Genomic DNA, 23029 nt, shown 5'->3' with positions numbered 1-23029 from the left:
TTAACCATCAATGTTCTAGCTGAGCACTATATAATAATTTTTACAATCAATATGCCTCGATATAGACAGTTTCACTTTTCACTTTGTCCAGTGTCCATTCTGGGTCCGGAAACGGTACTTTTTGTCAGCCTTGACCCCAGTAGAAGGTCTGCTGCTGTGAATTTTACACCTCTCCCGCTTAGCGGAGAGTGTGGTGTGGTAGAGGACATCTCCCCGAACGTGTGGGTATGTCCAGATAGTTGCCTCGCGGAGGCCTCTTTGTCCAGTGTCCATTCTGGGTCCGGAAACGGTACTTTTTGTCAGCATTGACCCCAGTAGAAGGTCTGCTGCTGTGAATTTTACACCTCTCCCGCTTAGCGGAGAGTGGGGTGTGGTACAGGACATCTCCCCGAACGCGTGGGTATGTCCAGATAGTTGCCTCGCGGAGCCGTCTTTTGTCCAGTGTCCATTCTGGGTCCGGAAACGGTACTTTTTGTCAGCCTTGACCCCAGTAGAAGGTCTGCTGCTGTGAATTTTACACCTCTCCCGCTTAGCGGAGAGTGTGGTGTGGTAGAGGACATCTCCCCGAACGTGTGGGTATGTCCAGATAGTTGCCTCGCGGAGGCCTCTTTGTCCAGTGTCCATTCTGGGTCCGGAAACGGTACTTTTTGTCAGCATTGACCCCAGTAGAAGGTCTGCTGCTGTGAATTTTACACCTCTCCCGCTTAGCGGAGAGTGTGGTGTGGTAGAGGACATCTCCCCGAATGTGTGGGTATGTCCAGATAGTTGCCTCGCGGAGGCCTCTTTGTCCAGTGTCCATTCTGGGTCCAGAAACGGTACTTTTTTCAGCGTTGACCACAGTAGAAGGTCTGCTGCTGTGAATTTTACACCTCTCCCGCTTAGCGGAGAGTGGGGTGTGGTACAGGACATCTCCCCGAACGCGTGGGTATGTCCAGATAGTTGCCTCGCGGAGCCGTCTTTTGTCCAGTGTCCATTCTGGGTCCGGAAACGGTACTTTTTGTCAGCCTTGACCCCAGTAGAAGGTCTGCTACTGTGAATTTTACACCTCTCCCGCTTAGCGGAGAGTGGGGTGTGGTATAGGACATCTCCCCGAACGCGTGGGTATGTCCAGATAGTTGCCTTGCGGAGCCGTCTTTTGTCCAGTGTCCACTTTATAAAGTCCATGCACTCCAGTGAATAGCATTTATCCATTTAGATAACTTTATTATTATTATTATAAGGATTTAATTACTTATTCTTACACAGAAACATAATGTGTGTCTTATAGCATCATATAGCATCATTTAAATGCTTAATTTGTAGTTTTAATGTGCAAATTAAACTTTTTTTCAATACTCTAGAGGGTACTCTTATTTTGAAGAGATCGTCCACTGGAAGTCTTAAATTAGCTCACTAGATTAGCTCACTAGACGCTGCCATCCACCCTCGCCATACTAGGAAAAGATATCGCACTGGCAAAATATTTTGTTTACAGAATAAATAAAGTCAAGAACTCAAGATGTGATGGCTGGCTTACTGCTTTACAGATAGATATGATTCAAGTCTACCAACTGACAAAGAACGTGCATGTATTTATTAACCATCAATGTTCTAGCTGAGCACTATATAATTATTTTTACAATCAATATGCCTCGATATAGACAGTTTCTAGTAGTGGATAAGGTCACATTTTCTAATATCCACAGCCTGTTAAAGCTGCTATAAGCAATAATATGTCAAAAGTTTAATTACCTTTTTTTGGTTTTTCCTAGAAGCTTTGTCGATATGCCCGTCTACTTCCTGATTGGTTAGTCATTGCGACCAACCAACGACAAAGCTTCTAGGAACATCTTTGAATGCAGATTGCGGCCCCTAGATGTGTCACAGAGACTTAACATTTTTTGGGAGGTTCTACCCATTGCTGGCAGTTTGAATACCAAAAAAAGAAGAAGAAAGTAATTAAAAATGTGACATTATTGCTTATAGCAGCTTTAAGAAGAGAAACAACGTAGTGGTAAAATCAATTTCTTCAGTTAGGCTTATTTAATACTTTATTTATTTATTAATAAAACGGCACAGAGGCTAAGCAAAAACACTTCAACAGGAAGTTGGCGGTCATGGACATTTCTCTCCTCCAGGTGATTTACTCTAATAAAGAGATTTGATGCAAGACATTAGCTGCCACCCAACCAAATCCCAGTGCAGCGATACAATCTTTTCATAAGTGAACAGTGATGAAAATTCTATCTTGAGAAGAGGTCAGAGATATAGTGCCAGAAACAACTTGAGTCCAACACTTGAGTGCTCTGTTGTCTTCTTCAGCAAACCAGCGCTGAGAGATTACTACTGTGCAGTGTGTAGGGCTAGGGAGTGATTGATTGCAATCCAAGAGAATTAAATACAAAAAGGAACTGTAAAACATTACAGCTGATGTTAACACAGTAGTCATATTGCAATTTATTTTCTTCTTCTTTTTTTCTTAGATCAAATACAATCATTGGTTATTGGATTACTTCCAAAAAAGTTCAAACGTAAAATAGTACTTTGAGATTGTAGACAAATCTAGGAAAACCAGAAGATAATGGTCGTTTATTATAATAGCAAAGAAATAATGTAACTGCATACATAACATAACAGTGTTAATATTTGCATTGGATTACATTACCAATTTCAACTTGAAGCGGGTATTCTGTAATGCAACATTACATTTTGAAAGTAATCTTGAGGAAGATTACTTTCAAAATATAATCTGTACCTGATTTCATGCCACATTTTCTGTCTTTTCTCTGTTAGATCAGTTGTTCTTTGGCAATCTTTTTAATTAGCACAATACAAAGTTTCCTCCTTCCAAATCAAGAATAGTCAATCTATTCACTCACTTCTTATTAGCTTAGCTAAAATAAATCAAGATAAATAATTTGATCATGTCAAAAATGGCCATACGTATACGTACCCGCTATATGTCTATGTACCCCTCCCCCAACCACCACAAACAGCCAGTCACTAGAAAAAGTGCAATTAATCCATTCCCTTCCCTTCATTTCATGGTCTCACGCCTCCCACGGTTCCAATGTGGGATGAGTCTCTTTTATTTATGTGGCTATGATGCCGTGTGCTCATTTGAGGGATCAGATTGAGGAATGGGAGGCCAGGAGCGATCGCAAAAAGGCACGTGGAGAGAATGGGTGTTCTCCTCAATAAGACACATGCTCCCAAAGGAGCAGCAGGAGAAGGAAAGGGGGGGCGTCTCGTTGTCACTCCTGTAGTTGGAACTGGAAGGAGTTGGAACTCCACTGGGTGGTGTCACAGTTAAGCATGGTACGCTCTGTGAAGGTCACATTCCCTGCCGCATCAATCAAGATGATGGTGTTGGTCCTTCAAGAAGGCAGGGAGACACAAAAAAATTATAAATATTTATGGGATTGGTGAATACCCGGATTGCAGCAATCAGATTACAACATAAACCCTAGCATCCCTATTTTGGGCTATTTGTTTTCCAAAGGGAATAAAATAAAATAATTCTCCCCAAACTAGCGAACACTCATAATGTGAGCTTGTAGAAACTTGCTTGTATAGGTGGAGGACACTGACCTTGTGCCATAATGAGGAGAACGAACACACACAGCTGAAAGGGCCTGGAGCATGGACTTGCTATAGCCTCCTTGACCCTGGCTTTCCTGAACAGGGTCTGGGGTGTTCCTGTTTACACACACACACACACACACACACACACACACACACACACACACACACACACACACACACAAAAGGTTTGCCCTGAACAAGCCGGTTCAATCCCTGCCTGCCTGGCATCATAATCATGTGTCCTTAAACAAGACACAGAACCCCAAGAGTATGCAGGGCACCAACCTGCACAGTTGCCAATAATAAGCTATAAGTCACTGGTCCTCAACATGGGGTCCAAAGATATCCAGGGATCCTTGAGGGACTAGTCCGTGGTCTAGTCAACTCTAGTGCACTGGTTCCCAAACACTGGGTCGGAGACACATTTTTATGGGTACCTTAAACTTAAAGGACCACTTCACCACTGAACCGATGTTCATATAATTGGTCCTCACCAATTGGTCCTCAGTGACATCATCGATGGGGAATCCAAGCTAATAGAAACAGCAGGCTTTCTATTCCTGAAAAGTGGCAGGCTTTCTATTCCTGAAAAGTTGAAATGTAAAAATGGAAGCCATCGTTCTCACGATATAAAAAAATAATATATATATATATATATATATATATATATATATATATATATATATATATATACCGTAGTTGTTTTCTACCTTGTTGATGTCACTGGTGGACGGGTTTCTGAACTGCCCACAGCCCTCCTATGAGACGACACGGACTGAGTAGAACAAAAATGGTGGTATTTTATCATGAACATTAGTGAGGAACAATTATATGAAGATAGGTTGAAAAGTGGTGAAGTGGTCCTTTAATTATCTATTCGATCGATCTACAAGCTCACAGCGCGATGCGCTGTGAGCTTGTAGATCTGCTATTTCCACTAGTTTGGGTCCCGGAGAGACAACACATTTCTCTTTTGGGTCACAGGCTAAAAAGTCTGAACCACTGGTCCAGTGCAGGGATTCTCAACCAGGGGGGTCTGTGAACCACTGGTCCAGTGAACCACTGCTCTGTGAACCACTGGTCCAGTGCAGAGGTTCTCAACCTGGGGGTCTGTGAATCACTGGTCCAGTGAACCACTGCTCTGTGAACCACTGGTCCAGTGCAGAGGTTCTCAACCTGGGGGGTCTGTGAACCACTGGTCCAGTGCAGGGGTTCTCAACCTGGGGGGTCTGTGAACCACTGGTCCAGTGCAGGGGTTCTCAACCTGGGGGGTCTGTGAACCACTGGTCCAGTGCAGGGGTTCTCAACCTGGGGGGTCTGTGAACCACTGGTCCAGTGCAGGGGTTCTCAACCTGGGGGGTCTGTGAACCACTGGTCCAGTGCAGAGGTTCTCAACCTGGGGGGTCTGTGAACCACTGGTCCAGTGAACCACTGCTCTGTGAACCACTGGTCCAGTGCAGAGGTTCTCAACCTGGGGGGTCTGTGAACCACTGATCCAGTGCAGGGGTTCTCAACCTGGGGGGTCTGTGAACCACTGGTCCAGTGCAGGGGTTCTCAACCTGGGGGGTCTGTGAACCACTGGTCCAGTGCAGGGGTTCTCAACCTGGGGGGTCTGTGAACCACTGGTCCAGTGCAGGGGTTCTCAACCTGGGGGGTCTGTTAACCACTGGTCCAGTGCAGGGGTTCTCAACCTGGGGGGTCTGTTAACCACTGGTCTAGTGCAGGGGGTCTGTGAACCACTGGTCCAGTGCAGGGGTTCTCAACCGGGGGGGGGGGGGGGGGGGGTCTGTGAACCACTGGCCCAGTGCAGAGGTTTTCAACCTGGGGGGTCTGTGAACACAGGCGGAAATATCGACGGCCCAGCCCCCCAAGGGGCCCATGAAGGAAAAAAGAAGAGAAAAGTCAAGACGATGGTGAAAAGAAAGGCTCCGTCGCAGGCAGAATAACACCAAGGATTCGTCAGTGATGTCACTGACTGACTGGTCTATAGAGCACCGAAGTCTGACGTCACTTTCAGTAGAGGGCGTCAGTCCCCAGGTTCATGTATTTTTTTACTTGCATTGAAATCGCCATAGGAGGATTTTTAGATTGCTTCATATAACAACTGTGTTTGAAAAATGAACATGTCATCCCGGCCGCTTCACTCATATGGATATGAAGAATCAACTGACTGAGAGAAAACGCTAATGTTACTGCTACTGAATTAGTTACATTTCCGCTAGAAGCAGACTGTATCATATATGAGTGACTGACTGTTGCAAACGATACAGAGACACCTCCCTGACAATAACGCCGAGACAGCTTGTTTATTTTTGGACCACAACGCTTATAGTAGACGATATTAAGATCACCCCATGTTATTCTCCATAGAGAAATTATTTCCGCGAACCAGGGGAATCGAAGGGATGAGCGAGTTACGTCAGGACTTCGGTGCTCTATAAACAGCTTCAAATCTGTAGTACTACTTCCGTGCTAGAATGAATAAGGATAGTGCACGGAGGCGCGGCCTAGGCTCCTGCGGGAGGTTTGCACATGCTCAGTGTAAACAGGAACTGCGATGATGGAGTGTTCCAGCAGAGGTGCTAGATATAATCCTTCTTATTCATTCTAGCTTCCGTGTTGCATAACAGTGACATCACTGTCCACTCCTTGGTATCTCTACCACAGCCTTGTTTCAATGAGTGTTCATGCAGCTGCCTGTCAGCAGCACAACATAGCTCAGCTGTAGCCTATTTTGTCACGTTCTGTCGCGCTAATGAAACACTAGATGAGATTATTATGTCATCCATGTCAACATTCAAGTACAACTATCAGAAGATGTAACCCAGGTAAAGTAAGTCACTCTGCAAGTTTAACTAAAGTTTTTTCCATCTGTCCAAAGTCATTTCTGAAAGCCTGCAGGCTGCAGCCCTGCACTTATATACAGACATTACAGATGCATACAAATTGATTTAAACATACATACAGATTGATTTAAACATACATACAGATTGATTGAAAGTGAAACATACAAATTAATTTAAACATACATACAGATTGATTGATTGAAAAAAAAAACGCTTGGGTACAGTTCAAGGAAGGTACAGTCAACTGTGTTTGGTACAATGAACCAAGACGCACCGTGTACAACTTGCAAAACTTTGAGAACCTCTTGTCTAGTGCATATCAAACTGGGTGTCCTTGGAATGGGAACATTTGACAATCACTGATATTACAACTAGCAGGACACGAGGCTGAAAAGAAGTCATTGCTGCGTCACTCACTGCTGCTCGTCGTTGAGAACGGAGAGCAGCTCATGTACAAGGCCGTCGCAGGACAGTGACTGGTTACCCACCACGCTGGTAAACAGACGCTTGCCACGCTGGAGCTTCCTCCATGGCGTCTCGAGCAGAGAGTTGCTTAAACCATAGATTCCTGCTGGAAAGGACACAATCAAAACAATGATAGCACACACACACACACACACACACACACACACACACACACACACACACACGATAGTACGATACACATTCATGTGTGAGATTTAATGCACCATTTCTCAACATGGAGGTTGAGTAGTCCAAATGGACACTTACGAGTCTGTAACTCAGAGAGTGTACACTCAGTTAAATAAGCACTGAGGATTTTACAGTGTATAGTAGACTGGGGTCCCAGAGATTAAAAAAAACGGTATCAAAGGGGTGTCTGGGGGGCGTTGCGTACGGTGAGTCAGATATGTTATACACTGTATCTGCTAAAGGCTACAACAGCACGGTAACAATCGGATAACATCAGTAGACCTAGAAGGAGAGACACAGCGTGAAATGATCAGTTTCTACGGTAACCATATTATAAAATACAGACCTGGTTTTAGATGAAGGGGTTTGGGGCTGCCTCTGTTGCCATAGTAACACATAATGTCTTCTTTGGCTCTGCATGGGAGACAGTGAGATGGAATACTATTTTAGAGACCAATTAAACAGCACATGTCTAATCACCAAGACCCTTCTAAGGCTCATCAAGTTTTTATAATGTTAAAAGGAAAATAAATTACCCAAATTACAGCAGCAACAAATCTTCAAGGGCAGTTTTTCTTCCAGGCATTATGCCAAATAGGGGCCATTGTCATTAGCAGTAACATTTAATTTCAAAAGCCCAGCACATACTGTACTTTTTTTCTTTAACAACTGATCAATTCTACTGGAAGACTCCAGTAAGCAGTCATGAATAAAACCGTTACACTTGTTACAAGTGTGAAAGAAAAATGTTGATGGCCAAAAAGTGTAATGACCAATTACAGCATGTTGTGAATCTCACAATGCAGAGTTCAATTTACAAAGGAAGAGTATTACAAACACCTTGCAATGCCTGAGACCATATACTTGCTTTGTTGAGTCTCAGAGTGCAGAGGAAATGTAGGCTCTCTGACATCAAGGGCAACCACTGCTGTTGTGGACTGAATAATACTACATCCTAAGATAAATCTTTGTACTGGGTCTCGAATTAAATGTGATAATTAATTTCACAACAGTCAATCCAGTATTGTCGGGATTACCGTAAATCAGAGACATTTGCCTGTCCGGGCTTCCACATTTATGCCTTTCGTGTGCGGAGTTTTGTGGGTTCAGGTACCAGTGTATTGAAATGGAGGTGAAGCAATCCCCCACCCCCCCTCACCCCAACAAACACCGGTTTAGCCTGGGCACCCCATTGGGTGTTGCCTGCCCTACACAATGTTTGTGCATTTGTTGCCATCCCTGATCTGAGTATTATCTCTGTTCTGTTTGCTCTGCTGCCCAGTTGTCAGTAGACTGGTGTGTACTATAACAATACACAACTATTCACTTCACTGCATAAGACCACTTGCATCATGTCCGTCGTCAGACACAGTACAAACACAGTAGAATAATGGATGAGCTACCAAAAAATACCTTTTCCAAAGCCAAGTTCTTATTAGGGCAGATTCTATGGTCCCGGACCGGATCACCCAACCGTTCCCGGGACAACATGGAGGTAATCTCGGGACCGATTGAAGTGTACTCGGACACGGGTCGCTGCCCTTAGTTTTACGGTGATACGTCTGGGTCATCTGTGTGTTTGCATGATTGTTCGGCTTATCTAGTGAAAATGTGTTTCCTGCAGCTAAACTAATGTTCCCATGTTGACATAGGAGCATTCTTAATTCTTTCATACAACAAACCCTAGTGACCCTCGTGTTTTTCCAGGCTCTTAGCCAAACTAATATTTTCTTCTATTCTTATAAGCGTGAACACAGCAGCGTATGCCAACACCACTTCACCCCCCCAGTCCGCACGTGCTGCATGGAAACCAGATGGAACTTAACTAAAGCCAAATAGTTTGTCAAGACTCTTTATCTGGGCGGTGGATTGTGCCATTGCTGCCAATTCTTTTTATGAAAATACGATTTAGATCTCAGAACGCACAACCTCAACTCCCCAAACCATCCGAGCCGCATTTACAGAGGGACAGGCCCAGCAAGGACATCTCATTTCTACACAGGTGTTCTACAGGTTAATTTGGAGGCCGAGATGATACAACAGTGGGAGGCAGAGAGCCCACTGGGCAGAAGGAGACTGAGGAAGGAAGAGTTGGAACAGGGTATGTTTCTATAGCACGTCAGTATGGCTGGAATATGTCGTACTGAACTGTGGTCTGTGCTGACGCTGCAATAATCTAGTTTCATGGACATCAGTTGTGCCAACGCTTCCATTGTGGTCAATTAAACATACAACAATCAAACATCTGGACAAAACAACAGAAACTACACAAAAATATAGAAAATCTAAATATATAGACTACAGTAGATATTCACGATATTAACAGAAAAGGAGGTGGGAGCCTCCTGGAGGATGTCCCTCACAAGGAGTGAGCCGTTATAGAGTGTCGCAGTCCCGCCCCCTTTCATAAACGACGCCAGGCCCAGGAAATAATTCCCAATGCATTTTTCCCATAGACATTTCAAAAAGTAATTATTTAAAGACCTTTTAAGCATCGTACAAGCCCCGTAAGGGAGTGGTTGCACCACTCAAAAACAAGAAAATAAGTGTTGTAACCCGCCGTTTTCTTCTTCTTTCTAATCATTTGTTCGGCCCGAAGAATTTTGTTTGTTGTCATGATTTCTCACAACTCGAGTTGGCTTTGTACGAGGCTTAAAAGGTCTTTAAATAAATGCTTTTTGAAATGAACGGGTTTCATTTCCTGGGCCCTGGTAGGGGGCGGGAGTGCGACGCTCTATAACACTGGGGAAAGGCTATCAACGGTAGAAATTAAGCCAAGTTTAATTTGAATATTCGATGTGGAGCCATGATTTTGGAATGGGATGAGCTGCTTTTCCACTATAAGGACTCCGTCCTTATAGTTCGTCTCTCCTGATTTTGATGTCCCTGTTGCTTTCATTTGCCTACAGATCAATACAATGTTTATTAAAAGTATTCTCTGTGACAAACATAAAGACAGGCTTCCTAATTGCCACATGTCTCCATCTTATCACACACGCTCCATGTTTAATTATGCATTATCCGAGCGCTGCTTGCTGTTTTGCATTTGCATGATGTGTCCATACATACGTATGCAATGTAGCAGAGCATTTAAATTCCATCATGTGGTACAAAAACAACCTGTGTAAGTGATCGGTAAGCAGCGATAAAATGGGACCAAGCAAGTCACCCAGTGGTATTGCAGCTGTTCGTACCACAAACGCTGTTATCGCTGCATGCAGCTATATTAAATCTGAGGGGTGGAGCTTAATGGTCAAAGTGACAGATGTGCTCCCCGTGAGTCAAGGAACATGTGGAAACAATTGTCATGGCTTTTGGTGTAAGACTGGTTTCAGCGCTATTTGGCATGAATGTATTAGCGGCAGAAGAAGAATTATTGTCTCATAAAAGCTTAACGTTTTCACTTAAAAACAAAAACGAGACAACAGTTTTGGAGTGGTGCAACCACTCCCTTACGGAGCCATGCGTGTGGCTGGCTGGGTCTGAGCACTGTGCATGGTTGTTTTTCACCACCTGTGCGCAACCTACAGTACAGTACAGTACAGTACAGGGTACCCCCACATGGTAACTGTCATTTCTCTACAGTTTCGGACGCAGGGCGGCTCACCGGAACCGGAACCGGCCCGGTACCCTGGGTGTGTTCCTGTGTGTCTGGAACGCACCCCTCCTGGGGACCCGCACACGTTGTTGCACCACTCACTTCACACAGGTGTGATTTTAGATATTGGTCTAAAGTTCACATGTCGCAAGTTTCGTGAATTTTGATCAAAGATCGCGGGAGGAGATCGATTTGAACCGTTTTTCATATAATTCTAAATGGTGGGAGAACTAAAAGGTCAGAGCAGGTCTAGAAAGTTGTTCGGCATGAGTAGACGCATTATGTGCATCGAAGTTTTATTGCCGACAGTCAAACGGTTCATGAGCTATGCGTGTTCAAAGTTTGCATTTTCAATTGAGTGCTATAGCGCCACCCTTTAGCCAATTGTCGCGGCCTCACCGTTTGGCATAGTCCTCTAACATATTACCAAGTTTTGTGAAAACCGACTGCACGGTTCAGCCATAACTTCAATAAAAAGAAAAAAAGAAAATACAATAGGAAGTCCCTTCAGGCTTGGTCCCTTAAATATAGTCCCACAGCAATGATTGTGAAGCCAAAATCAATCAGGTACATACTGTATTTTAAGACATCTGGATTTACTCACAGGCACACTGAAATGTTATTGTATGTACTAGTTGACTGTAGGAGTCCAATTTACAGAACTTTATCAACACATAAATCATACATAATGTTTTGATTACAGCCAGAGTAACACAGACATTAGGAAACAACACATATTCAAAGCCATTCCTCATGAAACCCTTAAGAGATCATTCAGTCATGATACCAGCCCTGGAATGTGCAAATCTGAGCCACCACTATTTTCCCCATTTCCTACAAAAAACAAGCTTCTGCCAAGAGCTCCAATTCACAGTTACAGGCCACAAACCATTTGAAATTGTTTTTAGGGCCCAGGCCGTAGCGTAACGGTCTGGGCACCGGACTGGTGATCCAGTCGCGGTGTGCCGCGGGTTCGACTCCCGGACCCGACACGGCCTTTACCGCATGTCATCCCCCCATCTCTCTCCCGTTTCCTGTCAGCCTACTTTCTGTCCCTTAAAAAAATCAATAAAAGGCGTAAGCCGCAAAAAAATATCTTAAAAAAAAAAAAAAAAATGTTTTTAGAAAACACATGTACATACTGCTTGACTCAAAGAAATGTGCTGCATGGGACTTTTGTCAGCCAAATACATCAGATGAGCTGTTCACTAACGATACACACTGAGCAGTTCTTTTTCTTTTATGATCATGCTGTTCTTACGTTCCTACCGGCCTAGGAAACTAGTATGTATAAACCAAAGGAGAAACACTTGATTGGAGCTTCTGATTAATAGTAGTAATAGTAAGTAGGACTTTTTCTTTGCAATTATTCTATCATTACCTTTTTGATTGAAAAAAAATAACACAAAAATGTTTTAAGATTTTTCATAATTGACTAAATATGTTAGTCACTGTATTACAGTAGCATTGTATACTTTGTCGTACAATTTTGTCACACAAAAATAGCTTATTTACAACATGTCGAATACATAATTGTATTGTGTATTGGCTATTTGTCATTTTAGATGTTTGATGATACAGTATATAGATTAAATCAGTTAGTTCGATTAACTGTTGCACCCCTAGAGATAAGTAGTTTTACTAGGAGCTTCCAGGCGTGTACATCTACAGTCATTATGTGTTTAACTATATATAACATATTTTTTTACTGAAATAGGCATTCATGCATAAATGCAATCTTGAATAGATCAAGCTGATAATATCTGAGATAAAGTTCAAATGGCTTTAGCTGCACCAAGGCAAGGCTGTATGAATAAAGCAAATGACTGCATTGCTCATACTGTATGTAAAGACTCAAACATGCTTATACATTATTAATCAAGGCAATATTACTCTAATAAGCAGCAACATTCAGACAGAGCATTGCATAAATTACAGCAGAGCAGACTCTTATGGCTTTCCATTCTCTGCATTCCAATGAAGTAGACTGTACACATTAAACTAGTTAAATGAAGTAGACTGTACACATTAAACTAGGGATGCACCCAAAAAGGGAAATTCTTGGCAGAAACCGAATACCGAATATAGGAAAAAGTTGGCCGAAAACTGAATAGCCGAATATGATTAATATTATATATTTTTTTTCATACCATTTCATAGCTACCCGATTATGGCAAAAGACATAAATTATGGCAAAACTTAACTTAAATAATAATCACTATTATGGGTCCATAAAACATTTATTCAGCCCCTTTGAATGCATTAATTGCATACACGATTCGGTGATATATTTTTAGCCTATTCAGGGCTGAATCCGAATAGGCCGAAAATGCATTTTTAGCCATTTTCGGACGAATATTCTCTGCGGCCGAATATTGGTGCATCACTACACCCTTAGGCGATCAATCACTCCAAAATACGTTAAGTAATTGGATTCTGGGCGAGGGCATTAACGCCGAGGAAGGAAGAGAAGCTGCAGAGGAAAGTTTTGGAGTTCCGCGCTCTAAGGTCCCGCGGCGCAGCAAAAAAAAAATATATATATATATTTGAGTAAAACATGAGTTTTAGTGAGTAGCGAGTATTAGTAATGATCCATCCGTGTCCATCCGTTATGGATTTCCAATCAAACGAGACCATAAGCGAGACCATTTTCACCCAGATCGTACAGCTTAAGTATAGAGTATTAGTATTAGTATTAGTATAGAGCACATTCATACGAAGAATAAGCACATACATTATGTGTGCATCTAGATCTTATAATTACCCTCGAGTCATTTGGGCAGTGGGTTTTCCTAGAGGTAGAGACATTTCACTAGAGGTTTGAAGGTTTGACCCTCCATGTGGAGTCAGAGTCCACTCTCCCAGGAGTGTTCCTGCAGAGTGCGGTCAGTAATGGGTGGCTGGTATTACAAGTAGTATGCGGAACATGACCTCTGCAAAAAAGGCCCATAAGCAATGAAGTGGATCTCAAAACTATGTGTGCTGCACTCGAGGTGACCCTGCACTCTGAATAACCTTTCTGATTAAATACATGTGTAGGAGGCTGTGTGTGCATGTGTATGAGAGCTATAGATAAAATGATTACATTCCTTTTGCAATAAGTTAGTAATCATCATTAAGGTTATGTTCTATTTTCAGTAACTTGTCATAGATAGTAGATACTGATATAGAAACGGCTCATAATGCCAAAACTCCAATAGTAAACTATGTATACTCTGTAGTATAGACTATAGAGTATACTGTGCATACTGCCTTCTTGCATATTCCCATTTGCTAAAGATACCATACCTGCCTTAAAGGGATATTTTACATTAAAAGAAATACCCACGCAGTTTTTAAGTTGCTCAATTCGGTATTTAGATATTTCATATAAATTTTATCAGACACGCTCCCATCCATCCATCCATCCATCTTCAACCGTTTATTCGTAGTCGGGTCGCAGTTGCAACAGCTCTACCAGAGAGCTCCAGACTTCGCTCTCCGGGGCAACATTAGTGACTTCCTCCTGGGGGATCCCGAGGCGTTCCAAGGCCAGTGAGTCGATGCAATCCCTCCATCTGTGCCGTGGTCTGCCCCGGGGTCTCGTTCTAGTGGGACGTGCATCGAGGGATCCCGAGAGGCATCCTAACCAGATGCCCGAACCACATAAGCTGGCTCCTTTCCATGCGAATAAGCAGCGACTCTACTCAGAGTCCCTCTCGTGTAACTGAACTTCACTCGTGTGACCGAACTTCTCACACGCCACGCCCACTTCCTATCCAAATGGGGTGCACACGCTTATCCGACACACCAAAAGTCTGATGTGCGAAAATCACCCGTTGCTCCCGACATGCATTGGTCCGACATGCGTTGCATCCCGTGTGTGGTTAGGGTTAGGTTAGGGTGTCGGACTAATGACTGTCGGACTGTTAGTATGTCAGAACTTATGCCTGTACCCATACAAATCCATTGTAACTTAAAACTCAAATTTTAACCATGATAAACTCAGCAACAAAAGTTCATGAACTTAACTTTGGTCCATTATGTCTCCACTTTAATAATACCAATTGGTATTGTATTTTATATCATTTTAATCGTTGATCTTTACAACAAGGTATTGTAAGGATCGGGCGTTCGTGGAATGAGTTTGTGTGGGTAGTGCCTCCAAAACATTTGCCAAAAAAAGTGGTAGCTATTTGCTATGAGTTGCTTAGTGGATTGGATGATTGCACTCTCCCACAGTAATAAGGGGGGAAAGGGAGGGAAAACACATATTGGCCATTTTTACACTTTATTAACTTTACACTCAGTGTTAGGAAACTCTCACAGACAACAGTTTGGTATGGTATGGGGCAGTATCTCTCTCACAGACAACAGCTTGGTATGGTATGGGGCAGTATCTCTCTCACAGGCAAGACAACGTTGTAATCATTGAAGGCAATATCAATGCAGTGAGATATCGGGATGAGATTCTGGAGTCAGTGGCGATCCCATATCTTCAGAATCTGACACCAATCCAGGGGCGCAATAACCGCAGGGACGCAGGGGACGAATCCCCTGCCAGCGTCACATTGGTCCCCCCCAGATGAGGGGGCTGGGGGGTGCTGGGGGGTCCCCCCCTGTATCCCCCCTGGCTCCAAAGTTATCTTAGGAGTAATACTTTTGAAATCCTGCGTTCATAAACGCGATATATTTTGAAGCATATATTTGATCCACCCCTGTTTAAATCCCAAAATGGTTTGGCCCGTTCTACTGTTTTCGGAAGTTGGGAGTTGTTACACCGCCATCAGTGACCCAATGTGCTTTGCACTCTGTAATTATTCTAATAATACAGGAACAGGATTCAATAGGTCACCGCTTTTGGTGTCACGCACCACTTTTGGTAAGACGATCAGTAGATGAATGGGTTTACTTTATCCTTTTCATGTCAAGGACCCCCAAATGGACACGTATTAGCCCGCGGACCCCCCCATTTGAAGAGAAGAGAAGGACCCCCATAAGAGAAGATTTATACAGCTCGGACGGACCCTATTTTAATGCCATTTCTAGCTGTGGGACTCCAATTGATTAAGTTAATTAAAAAAACTGAGAGCGTCCACATGACATGCCACAAACTATCATGTAGTTGTAGTTTGTACCCCCTGGAACTCGCTCAATGACCTCTGGGGGTCCCCGGACCCCACTTTGGGAATTATATTATTACACCATTTTGGGATTTATGGGGTTAAGGAGGAGATCGACGCCGCTATTAAGCACAACTGTCAACACCAGGTAAGGCGCTGCAGGTTTTCTTTCCTCTCGAGTTGCATGTAGTGCATGAGTTGCACTACATGTTGATGTTAAAACATCATCTCCTGAAAACTTCCCAGGTGTTGTACATTTTATATAGGATAGGCTAACTTACAGATCAGATGGTCAGTGAGTTTTGACCTGTTCGAGGCGCTGCTGATAATGTGGTTAAACTTTTACGTTTTGAGACAAATGGGGAGGAGGAGGAATCACAGCCAGGTAATTCATATTAATAATAACTGTGCCAAAACGCAGTTTTGTATGTACATTGAGTCACTGGAACAACCTCTCTGTAGTCCGACCCCAAACCCTAACCCTAACCATAACCCCACGTTTTTGTGGTTAGACCCCCCCATCCCCTAGGGTGGTGGGGGGGACGGATTTTTCAGCGGCGCCGCAAAGCGGTGACCAGCATGGTGCCAAGCTGTTGCAGCTGCTTTTGGATCTTCCACCCGCTACAGAGTTCCCCACACTGAGTGTAAAAATGTATAAAGTGTAAAAATTGCCAATATATTCCCCCCCCCCCCCCCCCCCCTTATTACTGTGGGAGAGTGCAATCATCCAATCCACTAAGCAACTCAAAGCAAGGGTTGAATACCAAGCACTTGCCATTTTGGCAAATCTTTTGGAGGCGCTACCCACACGTTTAGCTGTGTTACTCATTCCACGTACGTCCAATCTTTACAATCTATACCTCATTGTAAAGGTGACTAATCATGGGTGTGGACTTCGTTAACATTAAGGAAGTATTTAAACAGGTACATGGGTATCTTGGTGGTGTAGCAGCTGACGAGCACGTATCGGTGCTCGTTCATCGCGCTGTTGAATGCGTGTCACTCGTTACCGGTTGTAGTTTATTCTCATTTGTGAGTTTGGCAATAGGCTCTTGATGCTACAGACCATGCTAATGACTTATATGCTAACAACAACAACGTCTATCACTGGAACTTGGATAGTGTTGTACTTGTGTTTACACACGCACACACACAGACAATAGTGGTTCTCAAAGTGGGATCCGGGGAATCAGAGTTTACAAATTGAACGAAATGGACCCCAACAGGTCCATTTGTACTCTCTCAGAGTTAAGTTGACATTGATTTTACGATATAAATAAAAAATTATAAATTGAGGTCCCTTATATAAATTGCATTAAATGGGGGTCAGTAGCCTAATGCATGTCAAACTGGGTGTCCTTGAAATTTAAATTATGAGAATCACTGCTAGAGCACTATATGGGCTAATAACAATTTGGGGTCCTTGCTCCTTGACATGAAAAAGTTTGAGGCCAACTGACTGGACACACACAGACTCGAGCACTATTTCATGTTATATTGTTGTTTTTATTCATTTAAAAAAATCACTTCACACCTGTGAGGTGAGGGGCACTCTTAACATACGTCATCATACATCATCTCATTCTGGCCAATCACAATTTGCGTCCTTAGTGGAAATAGGTGGACTCAAAAGAAACATATTGGTTCATCTTACATTTTGGTGGGTGCTCCTAAAACAATTCTGGTGCTCCTACATTTTAGGTAAAAAAGCTAATTGCAAGCCCTATATAAAAAATACAAAAATGCATTTTGTCATATGCTTGCAGTTCTGCTAAATTATTATTTGTTGTATCTGATGATTGTATCTGCTGACAAAGCACCCTGCATGTCAAAGGTATGATATAGCCTACTATACTGTATTTGCTTAGGTCAAAGCTGTGTTATATGTACCGTTACTCACAAGTACCGGTTTGTATTTTTTGTGTCTATATATTTGTATTATTATTATTATTATTATTATTGTTTATCGGTATCGGTCTTGAGAAGCAAGAAGTTATCGATATCAGTATCGGTTTCAAGAAATCTATCATGCATCCCTAATACATACATAAATACATACAGCAAGGTTTATTAACTAGTCTACCTACACAGTAAGAGTGTGTACTGTAGGTAGACGGAAGAGAGACTTGAATGGCGTGTGTGTTATTACACTTGAATAACAATGACTGACATGAGAGGTTGACTAAAATAGATTAAATTGTTTAAGGATTAATTTTATACATTAATCAATAACCCTCATTTATTTTATAATAATTGCTGTGATTTTGGTTTATGCTAGGATTTCTTTCACTTGTATTTTGTGAATGTGAAACAATCAGAATAACTTTTTGCACGAGCATGCTCGTGCAAAAGTTCCGACACTATTATTTGTCCGACAGTTCCGACACCATTATTGGTCCGACAGTCATTAGACCGACAACCTACCTCAAACCCTAACCTAACTATAACCGCAAGCAAGCGGTAGTCCGACTGTTGTTCCTAATGCTCCGTCGGAAATACCATCGGATCCCTATTCCAGTCATGAATAGTGGAGGAAGAGACTGAAGCTATTAATCCGCGTCTCAAGGACTTCACCACACCTTTAACTTACTTGAACTCTGCCGTGATGAGGTTGAAGCCATTGTACAGGTGGCCTTCTGCTGACACCTTTCTCAGGTAGGAGTGGCTGTCCACGTCCCTGTCCGCTAAGTAGTTGGACACCAGAAATCCTAAAAGACAAATAAATTGCAATATTGTATTATCCATGGCCTCTGTTTCGGAGTTCACGTCAAATCCTGCTACTACCTTCTCTGCTTTCAATCTGCCGCCTAATCAGTCTCGATTTAGAAAATAGCAAGGAGAGAAAACTAACCAGGCTTAAAACAACAACGAGACATTGAAAGATGTGGCCTTGAAACCATGAGGGAAAGCAAACAATTAGAAAGCTGCTCTAACACAAAGACGCGAGTCCCTAAGGTAAGGAAACATCTGCGGTGGACATCTGGGGAGCTACTGAGAGGATGTGCCAAAATGAGGCCACACACCTTCACTCGTAAAAATTATCAGGGCAGCCCATTTACACCAATTGATCATAACACTTGATTTTCTACATTTAATTAGTTTTTTACTGTATTGTCCTCCTCTACACCAGTGGTTCTCAATCTGTGGGTCGGGACCCCCAGGGTTTTTTTGGAGATCCGCAGAACGGCGCAGATGACATTAAAGTGGCCTAAAGTGACCCAAAAAACTACATTTAAATTACTGCATTAAACGTAATCAAGAAACTATTGGCCAAATTGTCAAATAATATAGAAATTGTGAAAATAGATTATCTACAAGCTCACAATGCCTTGCGTGTTTGTCTGTGGAACAGAGTACAAGTAAGACGCGCAAACGCGGGAAGCGAACGCAGCTCGTAAATTGCAATAACAACAATTAGAATAAATTACGTATTTTTTTTTCTTTTTAGTTATTAATTTTTTTAAGTGTTCTACTGTGTGTGTGTGTGGTTGTGTGTGTGTGTGTGTGTGTGTGTGTGTGTGTGCGTGCGTGCGTGTGTGCTACAGCTGCGCCCTCTGGTGGCGGGCGGGTGGTGTCACAGCGGGACAGACAGACAGACATGATCTGCAGGGTTTCATAGTTAGTGCTCACTGCGTTCGCAAAAACTAAATGTAATGCCTCAAATCCTACAATTACAATTGCTTATCAGGGTGGGGGCCCCTAGTTCAAATATGATTATTTTGGGGGGTCACGGTCTGAAAAGGTTGAGAACCACTGCTCTACACTGTAGAGGTGGCAGTGCCTCAAGAAGAGGCGGTCGACTGGATATTGGAAGGTTCAGGTTTGGTCCTTCCCAGCATTGTGTTGAAATGGCCATGGGCAACCAATAGAAGCCCCAACTGCCCCCTGGGCACTGTTCAGTAAGTGGCCACTGTATTGATTAATTCAGGATTAAGGTGACAGGTAAATAGTAAATACAAAGGGCTATATCATGCACCACCCCTTAACCCTTATCCCTAAACTAATTAGCAATTTTTTACCATAAAAAAAACCTTTTAAAATAGTTCAAATAGCCGATCTACAATATCACAATGTCTCGTTGTAGATCGGCTAGTTGAACAATTTTAAAATGTTTTTCAAAATAGTAAAAAATGGCAAATACTTTCAGGGATAAGGGTGGCGCAAGATGGAGCCCATACATAATGTATAAAAACAGTGATGCATAGTTTAACATTAAGCTCTTTCAGACATACAGTAGTGATGATTCTTGGGGTAACTTGTCCCCTCACCTCGCCCTTGTGCCTCAGGGTTGGCCCGTCCTTCTAGGTAGTTGGTGATGGCGGCCAACTTGCCCCTCTTGGTGATTCCTAGCCATGAGCCTCCTTCTTTGCCGTATTCCTGGTCAAGTCCTAGAAATGCAGAATTATTAAAAAAATCAGCGCCGGGATTTCTTTCAAAATAGAAGCTTGGGGTGCCGGGAAGATATGGCCACTTTTACTCTGTAAGCCCCCCCCCCGGACAAAAACCGGGAGACATAATTTTGCTTGCTTACCTCGCTAAGATTACGATATAAATCGCTGATGATCGCTCGCTTCATATTTTGAACGAGAGGCATGTTGAAGTCAGAAATGAAGAGCTTAGTATATTCATCTGGTCAAAACCACGGAGTTTGATTGATTGAAATATTTATTAACAGTTTGCAGAATTACAGTACATTTCAAGCACAAACTCAATACGAAGACTGTTAACTGTGAGTGGACGACCCAATTAAGCATTACACTTGTTTACAAGAGGGTCCACCATGTTCAATTCATCAAAACATTTAGAGACGTACAAATAGACACTTCTATATAGTTAAAGAACAGAACAGGAATTCATCATAAAGGAAGCAAAAAGGGAAAAGAAACATATACAGTGAGGGGGAAAAGGGGGGGGGGTGGGGGAAATAATTTAGTCCCTTGTTTGTGCCGAATCTGGGTTGTACTGTACATGGTTTGTTGCACTCCCTCTGGTGTTGTGGGTGTGGACTTCGTTTACATAAAGGAAGTATTTAGACAGGTGTATCGAATCTTGTGGTCCAGACCCATTGCAAGATTCTGTACTCTGTCGTCGACCCTACGCCATTCCAGCCTGTCAAAGTGGGCAGGGGTGAGGTGGGTTCGGGGGGTTCGGAATCTAAGGGCCCCTTAGATTACGTGCGCCGAGCCTTTGTGAACGGTAAACACACCTTGTCCAAGGGCACTTCAGCGGTGGTAATTTTAACGTGCCGGTCCGGGGATACGAACTAGCGACCTTCCGATATCAAGACCGCTCCGCAAACCGTTCGGCCACCGCTGCCCCCATCAATGAAAATGCACTAGTTATGATGTTCCCACAGTCTGTCGTACAGTCTAAATGGGTTAAATACGGCTTATACTGTATACGTTACGGACTTGAAGAGCGAAGCACATAGTGATTAAGCTGAGACAGGATTTAACCATCTCAGTAATCGATACGATTTAATACGATTTAATTTAGTAGATTGTGTATAATGTATGCATGTATAATTTAGCTAAAATCTGGTTTGAAAATAAACTACACTCATATTTTAGGATTAGCTTTTTTTGTTGAATCATAGAGAAGGGTCCATGTCAAGCTTCATCAACTTTGAACAAGGGTGGTCTACCGGTCTTACAGCCTCCACACATCCAGGGCGACGTCACCGTGCCGTTGACAAATGTTGGAAAGCAACGAAAATCAGTTGCAGTGTGTGCAGTCAGTGTGTACATGGTTATGACAGGTCATCAGTTGTAGTGACTGAGCTTGCAGGCTGAGCCAGCTCAGTCTGTTGTTGCCCGTTGATAGAAGCGGGGTGGCAGGGATGAGGGCAGAGAGGGGCTGTTTCACAAATTGTTATTTAAGCATGTGGCCATGCTCATACTTGTTGTTATAAGTGAATATCAAGCTCTAATTTTAGCACTACACAAGCCAACTGTCTGTGCAGTGTATAGAGAGCTGTATTCAGCAGGTTTGTCACACCTTCCACCTGACAGAACTCCTTACTTCAGCCAACTTACAGTTTGTAAATTGTAGTAGTCCGCTATTAGCAATGGGGCAACTCCGAGTCACTCTGTGAGCTATAGCTATACTTCCCCTCTCCTTATGCGGTATCCTTAAGACCTCACATCATCACTAGCACTGCTGCCCTCGTCTCTGAGATAAGCCATGGCTATTTATTTCTGTCACACCACATAAAAGCAGCCATCAATTAAAGGCTGTGGTCTTGACCCCTGGCAGAGGAGACGGGTGAGCAAGCCGAGGCCATCTCTTGTGTTTCCTCCTTCAGCAGGAAAAGGGGGTGATTGATTTCTAAAGGCCTATTCATAGTCTGGATTTTCGGTGGTGAGGTGACCACCACTCCGGTGGTGAGCTGACCACCGGAGCTGAAATAACGTTGAGCGGTGGTGAGTAAAAACAGAGCGAAGGGCTGGGGCGGTGGCGGTGGTTTGCTCTTCACCGCGGTGCGTGACGTCATGTTGTAGTTCGGTGGTCACCTAACCACCGCAAATCCAGACTATGTATGAGCCTTAAGGTGTAGCCATGTTACGTATCGGACTGCTGTGCATCAGTCAATTAAACTAGGGTAGTTTACTGTGCGGTGGGGAAAAGGAGAATGGACAGTCTGAAAGCAAATGGAGCAGATAATTTACGGAACATCAAAACCAGTAAAAAGCAACAAGTGTAAAGCTGCAGTCCGTGTACCCCATGGCGATGATTTGATTGGCTAAGCAATGTGTGTACCCCATAGCGATGATTTGATTGGCTGAGCACGGAATTTGATGTATGATGACCTATGATGGTAAGAGCGCCCCTCGCTTCACACAAGTGTGATTTTTATTCTAGAGTACGGTAATTCAATATAGTGTAACATCTAGTGAGTCTGGTGAGTCGTGGGCGTGTGCATGAAACGAGCACGCGTGCAACAAATTCATGGGACCACGCTCACGTAAATACGCTTGTGTTGTCCCATCCGTGACTTCTCTGCACAACAACGCAGGTCTCATAAAAATGAACTATAGGCGTGTTATATCACTTCACGTTTGAAAGGCCCTTAATACTGCCTGTCTGAAGCTCATAAAAGCAATACAGTATATCCCCTGGTCAAGCAGACTTGGAAGAGCGTTGAAAGTTTGGGAGTTAAGATGTGATATTTATGCAATGATGTACAATACCATATCATCAATTGTTTTAAAATGTGGTTGTATTTTAAGTTTTGAACTGTTTTTCTTGTAAAATGTTTTCATATT

At 43.0% G+C, this 23029-nt stretch overlaps 1 protein-coding gene across 2 annotated transcripts in view; it reads right to left on the bottom strand.

The window, feature by feature from the left end:
* Positions 1–1897: 1897 nt before the first annotated feature.
* Positions 1898–23029, bottom strand: part of tango2 (transport and golgi organization 2 homolog) — a 30548-nt gene continuing 9416 nt past the window's right edge. The window contains exons 4-9 of one of the 2 annotated variants that reach the window (XM_083783797.1): positions 20033–20152; positions 18355–18472; positions 7411–7478; positions 6828–6981; positions 3571–3678; positions 1898–3354 (exon numbers count right to left, since the gene is read on the bottom strand). In XM_083783797.1, coding sequence (XP_083639923.1) covers positions 3234–3354; positions 3571–3678; positions 6828–6981; positions 7411–7478; positions 18355–18472; positions 20033–20152 — 689 coding nt within the window. In that variant the 3' untranslated portion in view covers positions 1898–3233. The remainder of the gene's footprint in view (positions 3355–3570; positions 3679–6827; positions 6982–7410; positions 7479–18354; positions 18473–20032; positions 20153–23029) is intronic. The other variant, XM_083783798.1, reaches the window with a different exon arrangement.

Source organism: Protomyctophum parallelum (genome assembly GCF_964188405.1).
Source record: "Protomyctophum parallelum genome assembly, chromosome: 15".
Classification (NCBI taxonomy): Eukaryota; Metazoa; Chordata; class Actinopteri; order Myctophiformes; family Myctophidae; genus Protomyctophum; species Protomyctophum parallelum.
This window is presented reverse-complemented; position numbering and strand designations above follow the sequence as displayed.